This window comes from Pipistrellus kuhlii, unplaced genomic scaffold (genome assembly GCF_014108245.1).
Source record: "Pipistrellus kuhlii isolate mPipKuh1 unplaced genomic scaffold, mPipKuh1.p scaffold_m20_p_85, whole genome shotgun sequence".
NCBI classification, from domain to species: domain Eukaryota; kingdom Metazoa; phylum Chordata; class Mammalia; order Chiroptera; family Vespertilionidae; genus Pipistrellus; species Pipistrellus kuhlii.
The window spans coordinates 788,020-814,840 of NW_023425590.1; the positions used below are offsets into that span (position 1 = coordinate 788,020).

The 26,821-nt window shown below is 38.0% G+C and overlaps 1 protein-coding gene across 6 annotated transcripts in view; it reads left to right on the forward strand.

Annotated features, from left to right (window-relative positions):
- The window catches only part of PPP4R4 (protein phosphatase 4 regulatory subunit 4), a 74,787-nt gene that overhangs the window by 39,218 nt on the left and 8,748 nt on the right, over positions 1-26,821 (forward strand). For 5 of the 6 annotated variants that reach the window (XM_036425821.2, XM_036425820.2, XM_036425823.2 and 2 more), the window contains 14 exons: positions 1,930-2,036; positions 3,058-3,165; positions 5,261-5,382; positions 8,803-8,925; positions 9,938-10,107; positions 10,790-10,909; positions 11,290-11,367; positions 12,328-12,411; positions 13,547-13,729; positions 17,862-17,967; positions 19,651-19,798; positions 20,731-20,875; positions 24,743-24,784; positions 24,873-24,947. In XM_036425821.2, coding sequence (XP_036281714.1) covers positions 1,930-2,036; positions 3,058-3,165; positions 5,261-5,382; positions 8,803-8,925; positions 9,938-10,107; positions 10,790-10,909; positions 11,290-11,367; positions 12,328-12,411; positions 13,547-13,729; positions 17,862-17,967; positions 19,651-19,798; positions 20,731-20,875; positions 24,743-24,784; positions 24,873-24,947 — 1,611 coding nt within the window. The remainder of the gene's footprint in view (positions 1-1,929; positions 2,037-3,057; positions 3,166-5,260; positions 5,383-8,802; positions 8,926-9,937; positions 10,108-10,789; positions 10,910-11,289; positions 11,368-12,327; positions 12,412-13,546; positions 13,730-17,861; positions 17,968-19,650; positions 19,799-20,730; positions 20,876-24,742; positions 24,785-24,872; positions 24,948-26,821) is intronic. The other variant, XM_036425822.2, reaches the window with a different exon arrangement.

Sequence of the window (26,821 nt, forward strand, 5' to 3'; positions counted from 1 at the left end):
AGTCCTCAAAAGATTTTTTGAGCTCAGAGAACAAATTGCTCTTTTCATGGAAAGTGAAGGAAAGCCCTTGCCTGAACTGTCGGATCCCGCCTGGCTATGTGATTTTGCTATGATGTGTGACATATGCGAGCATCTCGCCCAACTGAATCAGAAGCTGCAGGGACGCAAACAAGTCATCACGAAGATGTCTGACATGATCACAGCATTCCAGGGTAAACTTCAACTATGGAAGTCCCAACTGGAACAGGACAATCTTGCCCACTTTCCCATTTGTTTGAGTATCTCAACCACTATTTCTGGTACTTTTCCTTGCAGTCGGCTGGCTACCAAAGTTAGCCGTTAACTAAGTGAATCTGAGCGGCGCTTCTCTGACTTTAGAACACAGCACTCAGGCTTTGACATCTTTGCCAATCCTTTTACAGTTGATCTCAACAATGTGCCCCATCACCTTCAGATGGAGATAATCGAGCTTCAGTCTGACAGTGGCCTGAAATCAAGGTTTCAGGATGTTGAAATTGAGGACTTCTACCCTCTACTGCCCCCTGACTCAATGCCAGAGCTCCGACTTCATGCTGCCCGTATTCTATCCATGTTCGGGAGCACCTATCTTTGTGAACAGATGTTTTCAATAATGAATCTGAACAAAAACAAGCGCAGATCACGCATTACCGATGACAACCTCCATGCTGTTTTGCGGGTTGCTACAGCCCAAGAAATAAAACCGAACATTGACTCATTGATCCGGGGAAAACGGTGTCAGACATCTAGCCAGAAAACAAAACAATGAGCATTTTAGGTACATTCCAATATTACTGTTTTGCTTGATACCAATATTACTGTTTTGCTTGATAGCATGTGAGTTGGTTAACAGCACTGTTAAGGAAAAGATTGTTCCACTCATTTTAAATTCACATTTCTGGTTAACATTGTCAGTTTATGACTGTTCAGTAAACCATTCGGCCCGCGATTTAGGCTGGATTTTAGATTTTGGCCCCTTCTCTGATTGAGTTCGACACCCCTGAAGATGATTACACCTATTTAAATGTTCAGTGTAATGTTTATTTGTGTATTATTTATACATTTTTTGAAGAGTGGTAGGTGGTAGAATGTAGTTTTTACTCTAGAATGCCATCTGTTACTTAATGTGATTTTAAATATGTGTTTTACTTTATTTGAAATATTTTACTTTTAAGTTATATTTATCATTATGTGCTCAGTAATTCTGGCTACTTTGTTGAGAAGAATAAAACCAGTTGCCCTTTTTATTAGAGTCATAGAATTTTAGAATTTGCAGGAATCTTCATATGACATATTCTGATTTCCATTTTAAGTAGATGAGAAATAGCAAGCTGACTTGGATAAGTTAAAGAGCTGGGACCAGATCTGATTGTCATAGCTCTTCATAATCTACCTTGCTTTTCAGTTTTTAAGTGCCCCACATATATATAATACAGTATCAGACTTGGGTTGTTGTATTCAAATGACAGAATTACTTAATAGAATCTATTTGAACCTATAATTTATGTTTTGCATTCCTTCTGAATAAATATGAAAATCTATTTAAGGGTAGCTGGCTATTAATTTGCTTTTTTCTTTTGAATATATTTCACAATTATACTTTACGTGCTTACAGATCATTGCAGATTTCACCATCAGCTTTAATGCAATCTTCTTTGTGATAATTGTTTTTAGTTACATAATTTGTTATCTTTATCATATATATATATATATATATATATATATATATATATATCCCAGAAGACAAACAAGGTGATCCAGGTTATGAATATCCATAATTTCTGCATTTTTTGTACTTCAGATTCTTTAAAAACATTGAAGACTTTAAACTACTCTTTGAGCAAATAGCTGACATTAGTGCCAAGAATATATAAAACTTGGTGAATTTATTCTCTAAATCTTTCTCTTCAGATTTTGAATCCACTTGTTTCCAAGGCACAGCTTTCCCAAACCGTCCAATCTCGTTTAGTTAGTTGTAAAATTTTAGGAAAATTGACCAACAAATTTGATGCCCACACGTGAGTATTTGTATTAACTTTTTGTCTACTTTATAAAATTAGATTGATAAAAAATGAATAATAACCATGTGACTAACAATAGATTTGTATTACTCCACATTGCATACAAATTTAGCTGTTTTAACTTTACAGAATTCTCAGAAGTCTACTTGTTCAAATGCATTTCTTCTTGATCTCTTCCCTTTTCAAAACCTTTAAGGTTAACTTTTGCCTGGCCAGTGTGGCTTAGTGGTTGAGCATGGACGTATGGGAGGTCGTGATTCAATTCCTGGTCAGGGCACATGCCTGGGTTTTGAGCTCAATCCCCAGCAGGGGACGTGCAGGAGGCAGCTGATCAAGGATTCTCATAATTAATATTTCTATATATCTCTCTCTCCCTTCCTCTCTGGCATCAATAAAAATATATTTCTAGTTTCCATCTTAATCTACTCTGTCACACACCTAGTATAGTTTTGAGGATAAAATGGCATTATTGTATGGACTTCAAAAATTGATTCACATAACATAAGGACAGACTTTCTGCTTTTTTCCATTATTATAAATTACAAATTCATTGTCTTGAACAATGCATCTTATTTGAGGTTTTATAGAGAATGTTTATAATTTGTATGCTACTTTCTGTCCAAATGATAAATCCCAAATGGAAAGATGGAATGGAATGTAATTATGACAAAAGTTAAAATATAAAATTGAAGAACATTTTGGTTGATGGTTTGGTAGAATCAGATATTCTATTGAATACTTGCCTGCAGCTTTTTTTTTTTTTTTTTTTTTTTAATCTTAGCTAAATGTTTAACTGCCAATCCAAAATTAACCATTATTTTAAAAACAATCATATACATAATTTACAGTTACTGAAAACATCCAAATGTAATCACTTATGTAAAAATACATAGAAAACTATAAAGCTTTATATTAAAGTATACTAGTTATTATTAAGCTAAGATTTTGATGATAATTGTTTGAAAATATTAATTATTCTAAAACACTCACCCATTTACATGTTTCTTTCCTCTATAAGCATTAAAAGAGAAATACTTCCCTTGGTAAAATCACTTTGTCAAGATGTAGAATATGAAGTTCGATCTTGTATGTGTCGACAATTAGAAAATATAGCTCAGGGCATTGGGTAAGTAAGCTTTCAATTTCTCATGTCATACTCTTATTTCTGGATAGTCAAACATGCGTATTCTGTTTCTGTTTTCCATGGAAGCATGCTAATGAAAGGCTTAACTTTATATGATCTTTTAGAATGATTATAACAACGAGTACCTCCTGATGTGTCTGAATTAAAAGAAATAAAAGTGAAAAAGCTTAGCAATGTGGTAGGCATTCAATTAATGTTAATTTCTTTCCTTCTCATCTTAAGTTACTCAGTTTTCACTCCAAACTCCTTAATCTAGGAAGGGAAAATGCTCCAATATAAACTGTGTGTTCAGTTGTATTTATGAAAAATCATTTCCCTAATTTTGATCTCAGAAGCAGCTTTTGGTGATAGGTCTTCTAAGTCTAGGTTGGCTCTGGATCATTGGGCCATAATTAATTGTCTTGCCTGGATCTGAGCTCTTTAACCAGTGTTTAAACCTGTTAAGAGAACACGCTGTTGTCTTTTTTTTTTTTTTTGGTCACCTGGTATTTTGCCACTGTTAAAATTGGGCAGGTCATTGTGTGCTCAAATTTGTGTTCTGAAAATTAATTTTGGATTATTGCTTGAAGATTAATTTATAGACATATAATTAGAAAGAATCTACCTAGCTTATGTAAAGTGCTTAGAGTAGTGCCTGACACCTTGTAAATATTAGCTAAGTGTTTACTTCTATTGTTATCTCATACATTTTAATATAAACAGCTAATTTCTTAGATTCTCTAAAAATGGAATAAAACAGGTAAAAAATAAGCAAAATTTTAATGTATATTGTAGAACTCAAAAAGACTGAGTTTGTTTCTTCCAGTAGTGCATGAAGATGTTTCCTGCAACTTTACAAATAATTCAGGTTTATCATGAACTTCTCCAATTTCATTGGCAGAAGTAGTATTTCACCATCATTTTGCAAAGATATTATTCAATAACTGCCGTCCATGTGACTATATTTCCTTCTAAACTGGAAGCACCTGGAAGACAGGATTATATCTTTTTTGATTGTTACCTCACCCATATGTAGTACAGTGCTTACGTAAGGCAGTTGCTCATGTGTATTCATTCATTCTCTGACAACTGATGATGTTAAACAGTGAGGTTGAATATTTGGCTAGGAGCTACTTGTATTTTGAAGTATATGATCGTTTTCTTTGCCCATCTGTCACATTCTAAAAGTCGAGGGAAACAGGCATCATGGCAGACCTACACATATAGGATGCAACTATTTCCCTCCTTCTTTACTTCCTCTTAGCACACTGGAGTCATTTTTTCAGGAAGTAGGTATGGGCTGTATGTTGCACAAGGTAGTTGATTTAATGAGAGCATTTTTCTCTTGCCTTCACGTGTAAACTCCATCCTGGCTGGTGCAGAATTCTAGATCATAATCCTTTTTACTAAAAACTCTTCTGTTATTTCAGTACATGGAACAGAAGTCCGAGGACAGCCTGATCCTGTTATTTTTGTGGAAGTCCAGTTTTATTAGCTTAGGTGCTAGTTGTTATAATCTAACCCTCCAAGAGGTCACAAAGGAGTGAGATACAGGGTCAGGGATAAGGAGGTGAATGAAATAAATAGCTGAGCTTGTCTAATGGCCAGGCTGTGTGAACAACCCACCCCAGCGCTGGCTATGACCTGTGCCATCTGATGGGAGCTGTCTGCTCCAGGTTAGATACTGATGAAGAAGATCCTGTGTTTTATGGTTGGCCAACACAGCAGAATAGTACTGGCGTGTCTTTCTTTCTTTTGTTTTTTTGTTAATCCTCACTCGTGGATATTTTTTCATTGATTTTTAGAGAGAGTGAAAGGGAAAGGGAGAGACAGAGAGAGAAACATCAATATGAGAGAGACACATCATCAATTGGTTGCATCCTGCCTACACCCCGATTTAAATAATTTTGCAGTTAATATTAATATTTATGTTTATATCAAGCTTTCCCAACTAGCCTGCAAGTTTCTAGAGAGCAGGAGCCATATCTTATGATTTTTTCTAATTTCCTATAGCATCTAGCCCAGTGACCTGTTTTTAATAAGTTCTTGCTATAAACGTGTTGACTTGATGCATTTTCTTCCGTTGCTTACTGTGCAGGACAGACCTTACGAAAAGCGTGGTGCTCCCCGAGCTAATGGAGCTCTCCAGGGACGAAGGCTGCAGTGTGCGGCTGGCGGCGTTTGAAACCGTGGTCAATCTGCTTGACGTGTTTGACACAGGTAAATCGTCATGTGGACACACCTTTGCTTCCAAAAGCAGTGTTTCCCCTAATTGTGTAGCACTGATAGGAGTAAAGGGGGGCGCAGGACAGAATTTCTTACATTAAGTTTCATGATGAATGTTAAACTCCCTTTCTGTCTCCCTGTGGTGGTTTCTGTGCTGCTGTTCCTGCTCTCCTGGTGCCACTGTGGCTGCACACTCCACACCTCCCTTTCTCTGGCCAACATTTAACCGACTGTGTGCAGGACTAGCAGTTTGGCTTGGTCATTAGCCTTTAACTTGCTCAGCTAATTGACCCTTCAATCAAGAAAGACCTTGATTAAAGCAATATTTAAAAGAGTTTCCTCTCCTCAATATTTTAATACTAGAAATCTCATGGCCCACAGGAGAAGAAATCTGGAATGGGCACTAACATGGGGATGGGTAGGAGGTGTTTCTTAGTGTTGTGCAAATTAAATCACAAAGACAATGAGCTTTTCTCCTGAGTGTGTGATTAGACTCTTGACTAATTCTGGACTTTCTATAGTTTATCGGTAAACGTTAACCATTCTGGTAAGATGAAATTTGCAGGGGTAAATATCAAGTACTCAGCTATAAAACGCTATTGCAGAATTGTAGGATTATATTGACTTGGATTAACAAAATTTTACCAAATTAAAAAAAAATTGATTTCAGAGAGAGGAGGGGAGAGGAGAGAGAGATCAAAACATCAATGAAGAGAGAGGATCACTGACCGGCTGCCTCCTGCACACTCTGGAGACAGCCCACAGCCTGAGCCTGTCCTCCTGGTTCCTGAGCCACGCTGGCCGGGCTTACCTGAATTTGTAGAGCCTCTTAAAGATGATTGCAGTGTGGACAAAAATTTGTATGAATATTTTAATTAATATTTAGGCTGTATGATGAGCCAGAGGCATACAAACTGCATTGCACACTGAATGACTGAAAAAATGAATCTCCTTGCCCTAATAATGGGCTATCCCCAAGCATCCAAACTAGAAAATTGGTATCAGCTTTCATCTCTTCCCCTTCCCTGGCCCACACTTGGTGATTGGCAGTTTGGGCCTAACCTGTATTCATGGCTTTATTTCCTCCCGTGGCACACCAAATTCTTTCAGACCGTTAGCCTTTCCACATGCTCTTTCTGTTCCTGTTTTTTCTCCCTTCTATTTTTTCCCCTAGCTTATTTCTTCTGCTCCAGGGCCCAGTTCTAATATGTTTTCCCCTCTAACATCTTTCCAAATTCCTTCTACCACGGGGTTGGCCAATTATGGCCTATAGGCCAACTCCCCCGTCCCTGGCTTTATAAGTGAGGTTTATTGGAGCATAGCCGGGCCCTCCTGCTTAGGTATTCTCTGTAGCTGACTTTGTGCCACAGTGACGGAGTTGAGTAGTTTTAGTAGATAAACTGCAAAGCCTAGAAAGTTCACAAAAAAGGTAAACAGACCCCTGCATTATGCCAGCTGTGCAAACTGTGATCACACTGTCTTATGATACTTTTGGCTTCTTTGCTGCTCTCATTTTCTCAATGCAGAGGTCATTTAACTTTCATCTTGTTACTTAATATGTTTGTTCTGTAAGAAATTAGATAAATGCTTGTCTAAAGAACGTCATTTAGTTAAAACAGTACAGGTGATACTGAAATGTGATTATAATCTTATATGATAAAAGCATAATATGCTGTGTCCGGTTGTCCAGTTGGCCGTTCAACCAATCAAAGCATAATATGCTAATGATATATGCTAAAGCCATTCAGTCCCTTACTATGATGTATACTGACCACCAAGGGGCAGTCAACCCGCCACTTGCTATGACGTGCACTGACCACCAGGGAGCAGATGCTCTGACTGATAGATTAGCTTGCTGCTGGGGTCTGGCTGATCAGGACTGAGAGAGATGGGCCAGACATTCCCTGGTGCCCTCCTGTGGTCCTTTCCTGGCTGGCCAATCTCCTGCGTCTTTCCCTGGCCCCAGTTGTGCACTAGTGGGGTACCTTGGCCTTGGCTGTGCCCTCTCATAATCTGGGACTCCTCAGGTGATGTTGGAGAGCTGGTTTCGGCCTGATTCCACAGGCCAGGCTGAGGGACCCCACTGGTGCCCAAATTCATGCACTGGGCCTCTCGTAACAATAACAATAATACAAATAAGCCTGTTACAGCACTTTACTTAGTATTGTCAGACTGACCCTTAATAAAATAGTGATTAATTTCTGAAAATTTAAGATAACTGGGAAATTCAGAGTATTTAGAATCAATATTTAAGTATTACTAATATATCAGAAACTTTTGACTTAAGCAGGCATATTCAATAAATCAATCAACATTTAAAAAAGATTTATCTAAGAAGTAATAGTAAAGAAATTCACTGTATAGAACATATTATAAGCTAACTTAATTTCAATAAAAAAGTTGCAGAAAGTCATGAGATGGATACAAGAGAGAGTCAGAAAGGTTTTCTGTGCCTGCCTCCCATGTATTGATATTAGCAATATTAAAATTTTTTAATTATTTAGGCTCAAAACCTTAATCATCTTAGCTTTTAAATTTGTAATCACTAAATATAACTAGAGGCTTGGTGCACGAATCTTGTGGGGGTGTGTCTCTCAGCCTGGCCTGCACCCTCTTGCAGTCCAGGAGCCCTTGGGGGATGTCTGACTGATGACTTAGGCCCACTCCTAAGTGAGCCTAAGCCAGGGGTCCTCAAACTTTTTAAAGTGGGGGCCAGATCACGGTCCCTCAGAGAGCTGGAGGGCCGGACTATATGAACTACTAATTCCTACTGTAACACCTCGGCTGCGCTCACTGCCCAAAATACCTGGCGGGCCGGATCAGACTCCTCTGCGGGCCGCATGTGGCCCGCGGGCCGTAGTTTGAAGATGCCTGGACCCTAAGCCATGGGGAGTGGGCCTAAGCCATGGGGAGTGGGCCTAAGCCGTCAGTCAGATATCCTTAGCACTGCCTCGGAGGTGGGAGAGGCTCCCATCACCGCCTCTGTGCTTGCCAGCTGTTAGCTCAGCTCCTGGCTGAGCGGTGCTCCCCCTGTAGGAATGCACTGACCATCAGGGGGCAGCTCTTGTATTGAGCGTCTGTCCCCTGGCGGTCAGTGTGCATCATAGAGACTAATCATTCTGCCATTTGGCCGATTTGCATATTATCCTTTTATTGTATAGGAGTCCCTATGCCCCCGATATATGAGTAAAGTGTAAACCCCTCAGCCTGGCATTAAAGTTTTCAATAATTTCAACTCTCCTCTGACCCTTTCTTCACTATACACTGCCAGCTTTATTATTTTCAGAAATTTCTTACTACTGTGTGGCTAGCATAGTAATATTTCTTTCTGGAATTTATGTGTATGTATTAGTTTCCAGATGTGCAGTACAAGCAGTGAATTTAAAATATGTTTTATTTTGGTTTGTTTTTCAGATGATCGAAGTCAAACTATACTCCCCTTAGTGAAATCATTTTGTGAAAAATCTTTCAAAGCAGATGAATCAATTCTTATTTCCTTATCTTTCCACTTAGGAAAACTATGCCATGGACTATACGGTATGATGTATCCCTAAGAATTTCAAGGTTATAGATAATTTTTCCTTTTTCTTCTACCTTTCTCACTAAACCTCAGCCATTGAGATGTAAAATTTACCTTTAAGTGTGTAAACTCTTAAGAGATCTTAGAGTTTTGGTAGCATAATTTAGAACACATTTAGAAATGACCTTTTTTACTAATAGAACCTGTTTGATTGAAGAATGACAGAGTGAAGTAGGTAGAGGCCTTTACATTCCTGAATATTTTATGTGTTAGTTTGTATCTGATAAAAGAAGCTCAGGTATGTTAACTATTGGTACATAGTAAGTATACCCTTATTAATCATCTGTTGAATAATTAATGTATCATATGATAGTTTCAGCTTAGAATGTAGAATAACATAACACTTGGCACTTTGAACATATTAGTCAGATCTTAGCTTACCATAATAATGTAATCATCAATTAAGTTATAACCATCTAGCATAGTAAAACTTTTTATGTGGATTGTAGACTTCTAATGGGTGATTGAAAAATATATTGAAATTCATACTGAGTTCCAAGCTCCCTAACATAGTTAATGGAACCAGTTTATTGATAAAAAATATTTTGAGTTTACTTTGCCATCTTTCAGATTCAATTTTCAAGCTCCTCTGTAGACATATATACATGTCTTTTTAGCAGTCAATTTAATATATTTACCATGAGTAAGTAGCAATAACAGCCACACTATTAGTATTATAGTGACTTGTTAGATCTGCAGTGTGACTTATGCTGCAGAAATTAATGCAGGCATAATTCTTGCATTGCATAGTTTATGCTACTAAAATTAAAATATTATTAAAATCAACATAAGGTGAAACAGTAGACCCTTTAGATTTCTTAATAACAGTTACCCTTTTTTCCTTGTTGCTTTTATGATCTCTAACCATTTGTTTAAATAATCTGTTCTAATTTGTATTATACTTTGCTTTTATCTTTTTCATTTTTATTTTCAATTAAAATGTTGAACAAATGTTTTACATTTCTCTAGGAATTTTTACTCCAGATCAACACTTGAGATTTTTGGAGTTTTATAAGAAACTTTGTACATTAGGTTTGCAGCAAGAAAATGGACACAATGAAAACCAGGTTCCACCCCAACTCCTAGAGCAGGAGAAGAAATACATTTCAGTGCGGAAGAACTGTGCTTATAACCTTCCGGTAATAAATTATATATTTGTTTTGATTCAACATTTTTTATTATTACTTAAAATTATGCAAATAGATAGCATTAAAAATATTGACATATTGACACCTGTTGCTTAGCCTTGTGTCTGGTATATATTTAGGTACCTAGTAAATATTGTGTAATTGACTTGGACTTCTATGTATAAACTAGAGGCCTAATGCACGAATTCATGCACAGATGGGGTCCCTTAGGTTGGGCTGCAAGGCTGGGGGCACAAGCTGGGCCCAGCGCACGCCCCTAGCTTCGCAGCCCCTCAGCTCCACCTGGCACCCCACCTTGGCCTGGTGCCACTCCCTCACCTGCTCCACCATCCCACTGCGGTCCTGCTCTTGTCGGGTCCATCTGGCAATGCCTCCAGTGCCGCCCATCGTCAGTTCCACCAACTGCCAGCACTGCATCGCAGGCGCCTGCCATGTTCCACATTGCTTCCTGGTGGTCAGCGCATGTCATAGCAAGAGGTCAAACTCCCAGTTGAGGGGACAATTTGCATATTGAGCTTTTATTATATAAGATTAGAATTATATGCATACATTTGGATCTCCCAAATATAATTTCTAAGTAAATTATGATTCAGAGTACATGATTTCAATTTAAGTGAAATGATTATAATATTATATATAGATGCATGCTTTTCTCTCCTTCCACCTCCACCAGGCCATGATTGTTTTTGTTGACCCTAAAAATTTCCAATTGGAACTCTATTCTACATTCTTCTGCCTTTGTCATGATCCTGAAGTACCTGTCAGATACACCATTGCCATTTGCTTTTATGAAGTAAGTGTGAAGAAGTGATATATTTGTTGTTAATTCTACCTATTAACTAAATGATTATTTGGTATTTTGTACACTTCTATTTATAGATGTATTAGAAAATATTTTTCACAGTTTAGTCCTAAATCTGATAAACTCGGTTTCCTGCACTTCCATGCCCTATGTTTGTTTCTCACCCTCATATGCCCGCACACTTTAGCATGTTATAGCAGACTATAAAGCTAGTTATGTAATCTTTCTCGAAATCTAATGTTATATTTATGTTTTAACCTCGTCTCATTTTGGAAGACTTATCTAACAGGGATGTAATTTTAAGAATTATTATTACAGCCTTTATATGTCTAGTAGAGTCAAATCTGAGAGACTTTGTTGTTAAATTTTAGGTGTCTAAACTTCTGAATTCTGGAGTATATTTAATACATAAAGAACTAATAACGTTATTACAAGACGAATCACTGGAGGTAATATCTTCTTTCTCTTTGAGTTTTACTTGTGTTATGTTAAGTCTGAGCACATCAGTGCCTTCCTCTGCTTCCTGGGAATTGGTAGCCTTTCAGTGGCCAGCCCCAGAACCTGGGAGTCCATTACCACTGTGTAAGAGACTGAACGCTGGGAAGGTCTCTTATAAAAATTAGGTTTTAAAATACATTCAGTTAAAAAAATATATATGTATATAGGATGTTCCCCCCAAAATCTATATGCTACTAAAAGCTGATAGCTCAATTCATGTTTGTTTCTTTTCAGATTTAATCCATTGGAATTAATAATTATTCAAAGTGTGTTTACATTTTTGGGGGACACCCTATATGTACATACATATTTGTTTGTTCAGGAAAATTTTGGAAATGCCAAAAAGTAGACAAACTTTTAAAAGAGTGAGTACCTTTAGTTCCAATCACTATTAGTATTTTGTTAATTTTTTTATTTTTTCTATATAAAGGTTTTTATTTTACACAACTGTAACCCTATGTTATATCACATTTTATATCTTTTTTTTCTCTCAGCATTACATGGGGAGTATACTTGAAATACTTAATTTTGATGTGATAGTATATTCTAGTCACCTAAATGATACTAGCTTGCTATAGTGCAGTTCCGCATCACCAAGGGCGCTTTTCAAACGTGTTTGAGCAGATCGGTGGGTAGCTGTCTCAGATCTAGACTGTTTAAACAAAGTAAGAGGCAATACAGTTTAGTATAGGTTAGTATAGTGTGATGGTGACAGGTAGTTTGATCAAGGCAGGTGATCATGTCTCCAAGACCCTCCAGGAAGATGGCAGGCAAGTAAGAAAGTGGAACCCCAGAATGTTGTTGGGTAAATGGCACTGTTTCTGTGTAGGAGTTGACATGTGAAGTTAACTAATCTAAGATCAGAAAAACATTGTAATTGCCACAAGAATAATCAATATCTCTATTAAAAGGTCCTAGATGCTCTTATAGATCATCTTCCAGAAATCTTGGAACTTATGTCTACTGGCGGAGAAAGCAGTATTCAAGAAAGTAAGGTAATCCCATATGTCAGAAAGTGAACGCTGTAAAGTGCTATCTTTCTCTGCAGAGTTGAGAGGAGTCAGTGAAAGGCTGTGTGGGAGACACTTAAAATAGTGCTTGGCACATAGTAGTTGCTCAGTAAATGCCTGTTGGAGTTTGCGCAGCTTGAATTTCCTCTACAATTCTTATACTACCACAGCTTGATTTGCAGTCCTTGGAATTTTTTATGTTTCAGTTTTTATTCACATTAATTATTATTCTAAGAATAACAACTTGTAAGGACAAAGGAGTAGGAATTTAGAAAGTCAAAGTTGGCTGACAGTGAAATAGAATAAATTTAACTTTATTTATTTAAATTTGGTATTGGATTTTGAATAGGTTTTCGTTTGTTGTTTGTGGGCTTTTAAAAATATATTTTTATTGATTTCAGAGAGGAAGGAAGAGAGAGAGAGAGAGAGAGAGAGAGAGAGAGAGAGAGAGAGAGAAAGAAATAGAAATATCGATGATGAGAGAGAATCATCGATCCACTGCCTCCTACATGACCCCAATGGGGCTTGAGCCTGCAGCCTGTGCATGTGCCCTGCCCAGAATTGAACCCAGGACCCTGTCTGCAGGCCAATGCTCCACCCACTGAGCAAACCAGCCAGGGCAACTTTACTTTAATTAGAAGGGTTGTGAGAGTCCCAGTCTCTATTTCAAAATTTTGTTTCCAACAACTAGTAAATTTTATTTTTGGTTATATTTTTAAAAATATATATATTTTATTGAATTTTCACAGAGAGGAAGAGAGAGGGGAGGGGGATAGAGATATATCATCAATGAGAGAGAAACATCGATTAGTTGCCTCCTGCACGCCCCCTATTGGGGATGTGCTGGCAACCAAGGAACATGCCCTTGCCTGGGAATCAAACCTGGAACCTTTCAGTCCACAGGCCTACGCTCTATCCATTGACTCAAACCGGCCAGGGCTTTTGATATTTTTTTAAGCATTTGATTTAATCAGATTATTATCTCCCTGTGACAACTGAGATGCCTCCTATGTTCGGAAACGAACAAGAGCATTGCCTCCCTCAGTGCTGTTAGCTGACTCATCTGAGGAATCCTGCACAGGAGTTATTGTCGCTGCTTTTTGGTGTGTTTCCGTTTCAGTTGCCGTCCCTGCCTGACTTGATTCCGGCACTCACAGCTGCTGAACAGCGGGCTGCAGCCTCTTTAAAATGGAGAATCCACGAGAAGTTGCTACAGAAATATGCCTGTCTGCCACACGTCATATCAAGTGACCAGATTTATTACCGTTTCTTACAAAGAATGTTCACAATCATGATGACCAATGTGAGCCCCACCCTTTACCTTCTTCTTTGGGGTTCCTAGCACGGTTTTCACATTCTTTACGGTGAGCACCCGCTCCTCCATTGCCGGAAGGAGGCCTTTTCCTGGTTCGCTTCTCCCTCGGGCATCTTCTGCCCGCGGGAGAGGAGGGACTGGTGACACCTTCACTCACCTGTCTCATAGCGCCACGGAGAGGCCAATATGTGCACCTCAGCCTGATGTGGTCTGTCTGTCCCCAGAGGAAGGCTGACAGGAGCATGTGACCTCGACTGCCAGTACCCTTCTGCTCTGAGGAACACCTTTTATGTGTCCTGGCCTCTGCCTACTTCCACCCTGCCATTTTGGCAAGGTTCCCTCAGTCCCCTTAATATTAGTTTGGCTACTTCTTAAAAATAGCACCTAGAGTGGCTGTGTAACAGACAAAGCTTATACCAAAAACATGGATCCCTTCCAGGGATAACTTCACCTTTTGAATCAGAAGCGGGCCGGTGGGGAGGGCAGTGAGAGAAGCGGGGGAGGTGTACGTACACTTCCCCATTGCCTACATTGTCTGCCCCTTTTCACCAGAATTCCCAAAGGGGATTATGTAACCCACAGCTCACTGAACGTTTTATATGACATCCTACAACCACTGTTTGAAGTATAAGAATGTCCCTATAAATACATTTTAGACACTGTTAAAAATGTACTTTAAATTCTCATTGTTCTCAGTAAAAGGGAGAGAATGAAATCTAGCAGCCATCTCAAAAACCCAAATTAGTTTTGGCTTCAAAGACTAAAAAGAGAAAAAAATGGCATTGGTGTCATTTACTAGTTAAGTTTAAAAGTTATAGGCATATGTCTCATGAACTAACACTTCTACAAGCTGATTTCATGTTTCAAAGCAAAGCATGGAGGATGAGGGTACATGACAGAGAGAAAGGCTGCCAGTGACTTTGGTAACAAACACGTCCTTGGCAGAAGTCAGTGCAGGAGTGCACCGTATTGGAACTTCACATAGAACTGAGCAGACTTACTGGCTATTTTATGCAGATATTACTTTTCTGAGTGCTTGCTCTCTGTCGGGCACTAAGAGGTGGGATACAGGAGTGACCAAGACAGACAGAGTCCTGCTCTAGTGGAGCTTGTGTTCTGAAGAGGTGGTGGTGGTGAGGAGAGGGATAGGTGATAAGATAAGTAAATATACCATTACTTACATGTACTAAAAAGTGCTATGAAGTTTGGCCTTATTTTCTCAATTTAATTACTTAGTAGGTATGTTTGTATTTAGAAAACTAAGACTACATAATTACTCCTTATTTTTAGCTTCTCTTACTAGGAAAGATAAATGATTTATAACCATAGAGTGTGAACAAAATACTTTTAAGCCTCAGAGATTTGTTTTATTGTTCTCTTTTACAAGGAGGTAATTCCACACATAAAAAGAGATACATGATTATTACCGCACACTTTTTATGACCAAAGAAGACACTCCTGTTTCAGTATTCTCTGGAGAAAAGAAAAATTTACGTTTAGTTTTATATCTAACTAGAGGCCCGGTGCATGAAATTTGTGCATGGGTGTGTGTGTTCCTCAGCCCAGCTGGCACCTTCTCCAATCTGGGGCCCCTTAAGGGATGTCCGACTGCCTGGCCCAAACGAGCAGTTGGACATCCCTCTCAGAATCCAGGACTGCTGGCTCCCAACTGCTCGCCTGCCTTCCTGATTGCCTCTAACTGCTTCTGCCTGCCAGCCTGGTCACGCCCTAACCACTCCCATGCCAGCCGGATTGATGCCTAACTGCTCCCGTGTCAGCCTTATCACTTCTACTTTCCCTTTGTAGACCTGGTCCCCACAACTGCCCTTTCCTGCAGGCCTGGTTGCCCACAACTACCCTTCCTTGCTGGCCATCTTGTGGTGGCCATCTTTGACTACATGGGGGCAACCATCTTGTGCTATGGTATGAGGAGCAATTAGCATATTCCCTCTTTATTATATAGGATACTGTAGAGTACAAAATATCTGTATTTTTCATGTAAGTAACATATATTCATTTGAAATTCTATTATATACACAAAACGAAAGAAAAGAATACTTTGTTCATGTATCTAGGTTTTTGTTTGTTTGTTTGTTTTTTAAATTCTGTGGTATTTCTGTTTATGTGTACTTCTTAAATTTCCTGTTCTAATTCGTAGTGAACATTTCTTTTTTACATTTAATACATTAAAAACACTACACAGAATAGCACCTCATACAATGCAAACAGTTTTATAGAATACTAGAGGCCCGGTGCACAGATTAGTGCCCTGGTAGGGTCCCTCAGCCTGGCATGCACCCTCTTGCAATCTAAGATCCCTTGGGGGATGTCGGAGAGCTGGTTTTGGCTTGGTCCCCACAGGCCAGGCTGAGGGACCCCACCAGTTCACCGGGCCTCTAGTATGCATATAAGATATTTGGTTAATCTCTTTCCACCCTCCCCCCTTTCTCCCTTCCCTCCAAGAGTCATCAGTCTGTTCCATGTTTCCATGCCTGTGCATCAACTGTCTGCTCCCTGATGGTCATTGCATGTCATAGCGGCCAGCCAGTTGCTTAGGCTTTTATATATTGAATATATAAAAGCCTTTTATATATATATATATTTATATATATTAAAAGCCTTTTATATATATATTTATATATATATTAAAAGCATTTTATATATATATATATATATATATATATATATATATATATATATATAAAATGAGATATATATATATATAATGAGATAGTAATCTGAATCTTCAAGAATTGAATATTTGCCGGGACCGGTTTGGCTCAATGGATAGAGCGTCGGCTTGGGGACTGAAGGGTCCCGGGTTCGATTCCGGTCAAGGGCATGTACCTTGGTTGCGGGCATATCCCCGGTGGGGGGTGTGCAGGAGGCAGATGATCGATGACTCTCTCTCATCGATGTTTCTGGCTCTCTATCTCTCTCCCTTCCTCTCTGTACAAAATCAATAAAATATATTAAAAAAAAAAAAAAAAAAAAAAAAAGAATTGAATATTATAATGCTTACTAGAGGCCCGGTGCATGAGGCCCTGTGCGTACGGTCCGGCCAGCTTGCCCCTATGGGGGCTGATCAGTGTGAACATAGGGGAGACCACGGGTGGTTGGTCAGCTGGCCCCACCCCCTGCATAGGGGAGACCACGGGTGGTTGGTCAGCTGGCCTCATCCCCTGATCGAAGAGGTCGAGGGGACAATTTGCTTATTAGCCTTCTATAATATTACATAGGATATGTCAGCCAAGTTGGTGAACATGAACTAATACAGGACACAATACAGGGAGGGGCAAAAGTAGGCTTACAGTTATAAGTATGCAAAACAGTTTATTCTTGTATGATAATTTATTTATTATTATATTATTGTCCATATGAACAACTATAAAACTACTTTTGCCCCACCCTGTATATCTGGTTAAGAAATTTTTCTCTAACAAGTATCTGGAGCCAAAACCTGATATAGGTGGATGGTTGAATTCATTTAGAATTGAGTTTCCCAGTGGTGGGACAGAAATTCAAAGGACAACAGAGTTTAGTACCCTGTAAGAGTGACATGGTGTCCTTTGGGTTCTAAACTTTATTATCGAGTGATGGGCCAGGGATCACAGTCAATGGCAGGGAAGCTGAAAAGCCAGAAGTGAGCCAGAGGAATGAAGAACATACCTCATCATGGGAATCTCTAAATGTATATTGTAGAAGTGGCACATTTTCAGTGGTGTACCCGAGGCAGGGAATGTTCTAGCTAAAGTTTGTTAAATAAACGAGTGTCTGGTCCAGGGAATGACTAAGAGAATGTATTTGGGGAGATTGTCACTTATGATGAAGTAGCAAGAAAATATGAATCAAACAGTTAAATATGAATCAAACCTGGATGATATGGAAATGACTGTGCCAAATTAAATTAACTTTGTCATGTGATGTATTACAGAGACAAGTTGGTTTGTCTGAATGATATTAACGTTAAATTATGAAGACATCAGAGGGCTATGAGTACAGTGTTTGGAGAAGCAGATTGCACTGCTCTTTTACTCAGTAACTTAAAATTGACTGTGGGCCAAGTTATTCAGAATGTATACTCATAGACTAGCTTAATTGTCTTTCTTCTTTCTTTAAGAAAGTCTTGCCTGTCCAGAAGGCAGCGTCACGAACTTTATGCATTTTTTTACGTTACAATCGTAAACAAGAACAGAGACTTGAGGTCATTCAAAAATTAATTGAACGTGAGTAATCATTGTCTGATATTTTGAAAAAAGGTAAACAAAGTAGTTGGTCTTAATTATCTCTGACTTGCGTATCATTTTGCCATGAGTAGTTGGGCTGATGTTGGTATTACCTAGAGTGCTTGTGTTTTGAGTGTCACAGGGAATTTTTTGGTTTGTTTTGGAAATCTATATGACAGGATCAGAGTGTGATGAATGAAAGTAATAATTATTCTGGGCCTTTTTTGTGTGTGAATTTCTGCAATTGAGAACTTAAAATATGTATACTTTTGCTGAAAGCCTAGTTTCTCCCCTAATGAAAAATAATTTGAAACTAAAATATAAAAAGAATATCCATAAATCTAAGCATTTATCTTTCTATTTTAAATATTAACCATGAGTTGTTTTTGTTTGTTTTTTTTTTCTTGAATAGAGTTGAATAAATGTGAATCTGTGAGTCTAGGTGGCTTATAATGTGTTAAAAATTAAGTAAATTAACAAATGCAAATTTATTTTAATTTGCTAAGGACCAAAATCAAGACAAAAACCTTTAGTGGAAGTGTTAATTCTAAAAATAGTGGCCTACATCTATATCTACTTAGTGAATTTGTTAATTATTATATACTTGCTTTGAAAATCATGTCTTTAAGCTTTTATTAAACTGTTGTCCAGCATAGGCAGGTAAAGAGATTTTCTAATTATTTCTGGAGTTTACCATTTTAAGTATAGGTTGCTGCTTTTCAAAACATTAGAGTACATAAAATTTCATATATGAAAAGTTATGCTTAGTATATTTTAATGTTTCATTTTTTAGTCTATTTTAATTAAATTCTTATTTTTAATTGGGTAGGACCTTACATTTAAAATGTTTTATTGATTTATTTTTATTGATTGACTTTAGAGAGGGGAGAAAAGAGAGAGAAACATAAATTTGTTATCCCACTTATTTACATATTCATTGGTTGATTCTTATATGTACCCTGACTGGGGATCAAACCCACAGCCTTGGTGTTTGGTCACAATGCTCTCACCAACTGAGCTACCTGGCCAGGGCTAAACTTTTTCATTTTAAAAGAATTTGGTTTTAAATATTAAAAATGTTGCCTTTGAACATTTATATAGTAAGGGAGAAAATTATTCTTTTAATTTGATCTGAATTATTTTAATAGTACTGTATTTACACATGACTCTTTACTTCAAAGCATTTTAGGTAAAGGAGGAAGAAAACAGTTGATTTGGTTGCCGAAAGGTTTTGAAGTTACACATATCTGTTTGAATGCTAGCTCTGCACTCGCCCGCTCTGCCACTGGAATGTCTTTGAGCCTCAGTACCCTTACCTTTTAGGAGGGATAAGTAGGGCTTATCCCATTGGATTGTTTTCCAGGAATGAATGAGATAATATGTTTAAAGTACTTAGCACATAGTGGATGATCAAAAATAGTAGATGTATCATTCAATATTTACTAAATTCTCATGGGATTGAATGCAATGTTTAATAGATTTTTTCCCCCTGTTTTTTGAGGTATTATTAACTTAGGGAGATTTACAAACCTGGGGTATATAATATAATTTTTTTCTCTTGTATTTGCTAAATAAATTGTGGGTATAAAGAAATATGGCATAGGTTTTATGTCTGATTCTGCCATATGTATTTTCATGTAGGAAAAATTAAACTTACGTTAATTTTTTTGGTTTTGTTTTTAGAACTGGGCCAAGGAAAAAGTTATTGGAATAGACTTCGATTTTTGGATACCTGTGAATTTATTATAGAGCTCTTTTCCAAATCGTTTTTCTGTAAATATTTCTTTCTGCCTGTTATTGAACTGACACATGATCCAGTAGCAAATGTGAGGTATGGTTATCAATCCAAGAAAATATTTGAAAAAATGTATTTTCATGTATCTACTATAATAAATATACCGGTATGCAAAATGTTTTTCTTAGTCAGTCCCCAATGGGACCTGCAGGAGGCAGCCAGTCAATGATTCTCTCTCATCATTGATGTTTTTATCTCTCCCCCCGCCCCCTTCTGAAATCAATAAAAATATAAAAAACAAACAAAACCTTTAAGTCAGATAACTTCACTCCTTTGCTCAAACCTCCCTGGCTTCTCATTGCACTTTTAACACAAAGCGGGTCTCAGGAGAGTGGCCTGCAGGGCCCGGATGAGCTGGCCTCCTGCTGCTGCTCGGAGGTCTGCTCACCTCACTGCCCATTCTACCCTCTCATCCAGTTGGCCAGTTTGCTCATTTGGGCAGCACCTAGGCAAGCTGTCCCTACAGGACATCTTCTCTCACTGCAGCCACTGCCTGCAATGTTCAGGTATTCCTGTGACTCATTCCCTCATTTATTTATTATTATTATTTTTTTAGGTCTTCGCTTAAATGTCATCTTTTCAGTGAAACCTTCACTGAAACCCTCTCTGACCACCTGTTTTAAAATGGTAACTCCCCTCCTCCGGTTCTCCCCTGTCTTTTCCCATGTAGTTTTTCTCTACAGCACCACCACTCTGACATTTTCCTTTGTTTATCCTCCCTCCCTCCCCTCGTGCTAGCGTGAGCTCCACGGCACCAGAGGCTTCTGCTGCTGTCACTCACCTTTGCATCCCAGCGCCGGACACTCCGCTCACTCCAGGCGCTCCTAAGCACTTGTTGCACAAGAAACGCACTCTCAGGCCACCCACAATGGGGCTTTTTCTTTCAGTTTGATGTCACTCTTATTATACGGTAATTAAATTTAAGTTATACATTTACTCACAAGTAAATAGCATTTACTTTGTTATAGAATGAAACTTTGCTACTTGTTGCCCAAAGTGAAATCTACTCTGAAGATCCCTGAAGATAAACACCTTCTTCAGCAGTTAGAAATGTGCGTGAGGAAACTTCTGTGTCAAGAAAAAGACAAGGATGTCCTGGCTATTGTAAAAAGAGTAAGTCTCCTGCTCGCCACGACATTTGGATTTCTTGCATTATGACAGTCTTTATCAGTCCCGCTGGTGTTGCTCAGTGAGTTGGGCATTGTCCCATGTACCGAGAAGTTGCCAGTTTGATTCCCGGTCTGGGCACATGCCCAGGGTATGCTCGGATCCTGTAGGGGCTGTATAGGAGGCACTGATTGATGTTTTGATCTCACATCACTGTTTCTCTCTCTCCCTCTTACATCCTCTCACTTTTAAAATCAATAAACTATTTAAAAAAGGATAATCTGCTGAGACCGGTGTGGCTCAGTGGAGAGAGCATCGGCCTGCAGACTGAAAGGTCCTAGGTTCGATTCCGGTCAAGGGCATGTACCTTGGTTACAGGCACATCCCCAGTAGGGGTAGTGCAGGAGGCAGCTGATCGGTGATTCTTTCTCATCGATGTTTCTAACTCTCTATTCCTCTCTCTTCCTCTCTGTAAAAAATCAATAAAATATATTTAAAAAAGGATAATCTTTATATCTTCACTGTTTTAGCTTGATGGGATGGCACTATGTTAAGATCTTTATATTCTTGCTAGAGTACTAAGAATTAGTAACTGATTTGGTTGATGTGTGCTACAATTGGGTATGAAAGTTGGCACTCATTAGGTATTATTAGTAGTAATATAAGCTCCACAAGAGAGAGCTTGGCACATTTTTGGTGCTCAATAAATACTGTTCAACTAGTAATGAATACTTCATTCACCAGACTTTACTTACAAGCAGTTACAATCTGGAGGGAAAGCTCTTTTGGTAAAATGGAAAAGGCACATTTATGGACATTTAGCCACGAGGGGCCCTCTGCGGTAATTCAGTGCGTTTGACTTCACAGAAGGTATAGACCTAGAAATATTAAGTGTCTGCTTCAGATCATCTTAGTGAGTGACAGAAATAGGAATAGAGTATAGATCTCTTACTCCCAAGTGCATCCTTTTTTCAATAAAGTAACATTGTGTCTTATGTTTTTTTTTTGTTTTAGTATGTGATCTTATTATAGGGATTGTTTGGGAATGGAACACTAAAACAGTCAGAATTTTGATTTGTGAAGTCAAACCTTAAAATACTTTAATCTTCAAAAACTGTTTTATGCTTGATATATAACTAATGCTAATCCTATATAATAAAAGCCTAACATGTTAAGTGTCTGACCATTCGCTCAATCGTTTGGCTAGTCGCTATGATGCACACTGACCACCAGGGGTCATTCTAGGCGCTCCGACCAGTAGGTTAGCTTGCTCCTGGGGTTTGGCTGATTGGGACTGGGCAAAAGGGCCAGACACGCCCTGGAGCCCTATCGCGATCCCTCCCCAGTCCCAATTGTGCACCAGTGGGGTTCCTTGGCCCGGCCTGGGCCCTCTCACAATCGGGACCTCTCGGGGTATGTCAGAGAGCTGGTTTCGGCCTAATCCCCACAGGCCAGGCTGAGGGACCCCATGAGTACACGAATCTGTGTACCAGGTCTAGTGTTTTTATAAGATTAAGCCAAATTAAAGTGATTGCTTTTTGCCCTAGCTAGTTTGGTTCTGGATAGAGAGTTGGCCAGGACTCATGGGTTCAATTCTAGTCAAGGGCATATGCCTTGGTCAATCGATGTGTGTCTCTCACATCGTTTCTCTCTCTCTGTCTCCTCCTTCCCTTCCTCTTGCTCTAAAAGTCAATGAAAAAATATCCTTGGTTGAGGATTAACAACCACAAAAAAGTGGTTGCTTTTATGAATATGAATGTGAACTTTAGGACACATAGTTTTTGAGAATTTATTTGTATTGAGAGAAATTAATTTATTAATGTCTTAAATAATCACACTGATTTGAGAAAAAGAATTCCTTGTGTGTGTTTTTTCTTTCTTTTTTCCCCTTAGGAATAATTTCCAGTGTCACATGAGGAACTTTTTAATAAAGTGACTTGATAAGTTAATATTAATTAGTATAACTTTATTTTACTGAGATGTGAATTTCTCTTCATCAACTGAAATAACCAGAAATAGCCAGCACCCGGACATGCATCTAAATTTAAATACACACACACACACACACACACACACACACACGCACACTTGTTTCTATCAGATAATTCTGACCTTGCTATTAATTACAGAAGTTTAGGAAAGGAAGTTAATATGCCACATGAGAGGGTTAGTTACTTTTTTGGAAGAATCTGTTAGCGTGAGATAATATAAACTAACCCATAGGTAGGTACAGAAATGATATAGTTAAATTAATGGATTACAATGGATTATTCTGGAATACTCCTCTTATTTTGAGTATGAAGTCAATCTGTCCCATCAAAATTCTGTAATACAATGTTATCATACAACCTTATACTGAAGAGTTGGTATGGGGACCTTTGAGAGAAGCTACACAAAGCTTCCGGATGAAAATGGAGTAACTGACTCTTATCAGTTTTTTAAGATGGGAAGTAACTTTATTTAACATATTTCATGGCATAAATTTTCAAATTTCTGTCAATTTCAGCATAAAAATAAAAATTTATATATAAGTATACTTATATGTACAAGTATTTATATACACATATATTTATATATATATATAAATCATGTAGTGGGGGTGTTCCCTCAGCCTGGCCTGCACCTTCTCTCAGTCCGGGACCCCTGGAGGGATGTCCACCTGCCAGCTTAGGCCTGTTCTCTCTAGGAATTGGGCCTAAGCCAGCAGTCAGACATTCCTCTTGCAATTGGGACCCCTCGCTCCTTACAGCCCACCTGCAGCAGAGGCGGGAGAGGGTCCTGCCACCACCGCTGCACTCACTAGCCATGAGCCCAGCTTCTGGCTGAGCGGTGCTCCCCCTGTGGGAACACACTGACCACCAGGGGGCAGCTCCTGCATTGAGTGTCTGCCCCCTGGTGGTCAGCATGCATCATAGTGACTGGTTGTTCCACCATTCGATTTACATATTAGGGTTTTATTATATAGGATTATGTTTGCAACAGATAGCTTTGGCTTATGAATGTGTAGATGTACTTTATTTTGTCCATTAGAGTTACTTTATTAGAGAAGTACTCTGCTCTGTCAGAGATAGAGCCCTGGGGTAGATAGATCATTGTTAGATTGAAATAATTGGTGTCAGACCAATATTCTGAAAGACAAATATTACATTGAGAGAATGAATTCAGAATAAAGTCTCTTCTATTGATTAGAGTGTCATATTAATCAAAAGTTTCTGTAGGAAGGAAAGGAATAAGAATTTTAAGCCAAATGACAGATTACTTGATATATTGTATATTTAGCTAAGATGCATTTTTAAAGTTAAAAAATTATACTGTATTTCTGAAAACTCCAAAGAGTGGCATTGGGAATTATTAGAAATTAGTTAAATTGCATATGTTTAGTATGTAAACTATTTCTCTAGACTTGCTCTTATTTTTTCAAAAAATGTTTATTGATTTCAGAGAGGAAGGTGGAGGGAGACAAAGAGATAGAAATATCCGTGATGAGAGAGAATCATTGATGGGCTGCCTCCTACACACCCCACACTGGGGATCAACCCCATAACCCTAGCACATGCCCTGACTGGGAATTGAACTGTGACTTCCTGGCTTATGGGTCGGCACTCAACCACTGAACCATACTGGCCAGGCGTAGACTTGCTCTCCTTAAAGTAAAAAACTTTAAAAGTTTAAATAGATCCTGGCATTAGAACTATAGAGATTGAAGAAAAATAAAAATATATAATGTAGAATTTGGAAGAACTTTAAAAGATTTCTAACTAACCTTATACATAGTGTAGAAGTCTCTTATTTGAAACTGCCTCTGGAAACAGTCTTTTTGTGAAATGCTGGTTGATTTAATTACCATTGAATATTTAAAAACTTTCTTTACAGACTGTGTTAGAGTTGGACAGAATGGAAATGTCTATGGATGCTGTAAGTATACGCTCTTTGCTTTTATTCTTAAAAGTTAACATCCACTCATCATTAATGTTTCACAATTTCATTTTAAACGTAAACTTAGTTTCAGAACAAGTTTTATGAGAAAGATTTGTTGGATCAAGAGAAAGAAAGAGAAGAACTACTTCTTTTGGAAATGGTATGTTATTTCCACATGCACATACACATATTTTTTTCTGACCAATATTACATATGCTTTGTTAATAAACCTACTAAATAATTTCTTTCAATTTTATACTACTTTTTTTCTTTCTAAATCACGAAAGAGTCCTGATCATTTTTTTTTTTTTTTTATCCTCACTGGAGGATATTTTTTCCATTGATTTCTAGAGAGAGAGTAAGGGAGGAGGGGAGAAAGAGAGAAACATCAACACGAGAGAGACACATGGATTGGTTGCCTCTGGCAATTGCCCCTACCAGGACCGTAGAACATGCAACCACAACCAAAGTATGTGCCCTTGACTGGAAGTTGAACCCACAATCCTTTGGTCTGTATGCTGACGCTCTAACCACTGAACAAATCAGCCAGGGCAAGAGTTCTGATCTTTTGATATCTGTGATTTTAGGAACTAAGGAAAGTGATATTTGAAAGGCTTTAAAAACTATGTTATTTAAGTATTATTGACATACAGTTAACTGTATATGTTAGGTGTACAATTTGAGGAATTTTAACATATACGTGTCTCTATAAAACCATCAACACAATCGAAGTGCCAAACATTTTCATTCCTTTAAAGGCTTCCCATGTCCCTTTATGATTCCCATCTTTTACTGCAGTCCCCAGAAAGCATTACTCTAGTTTCTGTCACTACAAATTAGTTTGCAACGAGAATTTATATAAATTTAATAATGTTATGTGATCTTTTTTGTCATGCTTTTTTCCATCATAATTTATTTTGATATTAAGTTTAGAATCAGTTTGTTCATTTCTATAAAAAGCTTGCTAGCATTTTTGTGAGGATTGTGTTAATTAGGATTGATCTACAGATCAATTTGGAGAATTGCCATTTAACATGAGCCTTCCTAATTCATGAACTATGTCTACCCCTCCATTTATGTAGCCTCCTTTACTTTTTTAAAGTTTTATTTCATTGTTTAAAGTATTACATATGGTATTAAATATGTCACCTTTTCCTCCATTGACCTCCCCCGTCACCCCTAATCTCTAGCCTCCTTTACTTTTTCTCATAGTGTAGCATTCAAGGAAGTCTTTGTTAGATTTATTTCTAAGTATATTATGTTTTTGGTATCATTTGAGAAAATATTGATATAAGCTAAAATTTTTAATTTCACTTTCTAGTTCAGGATTAAGACTAAGAGAGCTCTAAAATTTTTTTAGGACTGAATGATTTATGCCTAAAAGAAAAATCAGGCAATAGAAAAAGACCCATAGATGATCCTGATACTGGAGTTAGCAGACAAGGACTTCAGGATAACTAGGATTACTATGATCAAGATAATAGAGGAAAAGATAGAGAAATAAATAACATTGCTGTTAGCAGATAACTCTTAATGATATTTTATTTTTCAGTTTTCTATTTTTTATTTTTGGTTTTAGAATTTTCATTTGGTTCTTTTTATGGAGATTTTTTTTGTTTTTTGTTTTTTTGTTAATCCTCAACCACACATATTTTGTTTATTAATTTTTAAACAGTGGAAGGGAAGGAAAGAGGAGAGAGAGGAGAGAAAGGGATGGAGGAGAGAGACAGACAGACAGACAGACAGATATCAATGTGAGAAAGACACATTGCTTGGTTGCCTCCCTCACATGCCCTGAATGAGGCTGGTAGTAGGACCTACAACCCAGGTATGTGCCCTTGACCAGGAATTGAATCCATGACCCTTTGGTATGTGGTGGACTTTCCAAACGCTAAGTCACACCGGCCAGGGCTGTATGGACATTTTTATCTTGTCTCCTTTCTTTATCTTTTTCATTATTTCACAGGTGCACTTGAAAAGAATGTATGTTTTCCAGTTGCTGAGTATAGTTTTGGTAATGTTTTATATCCTGAT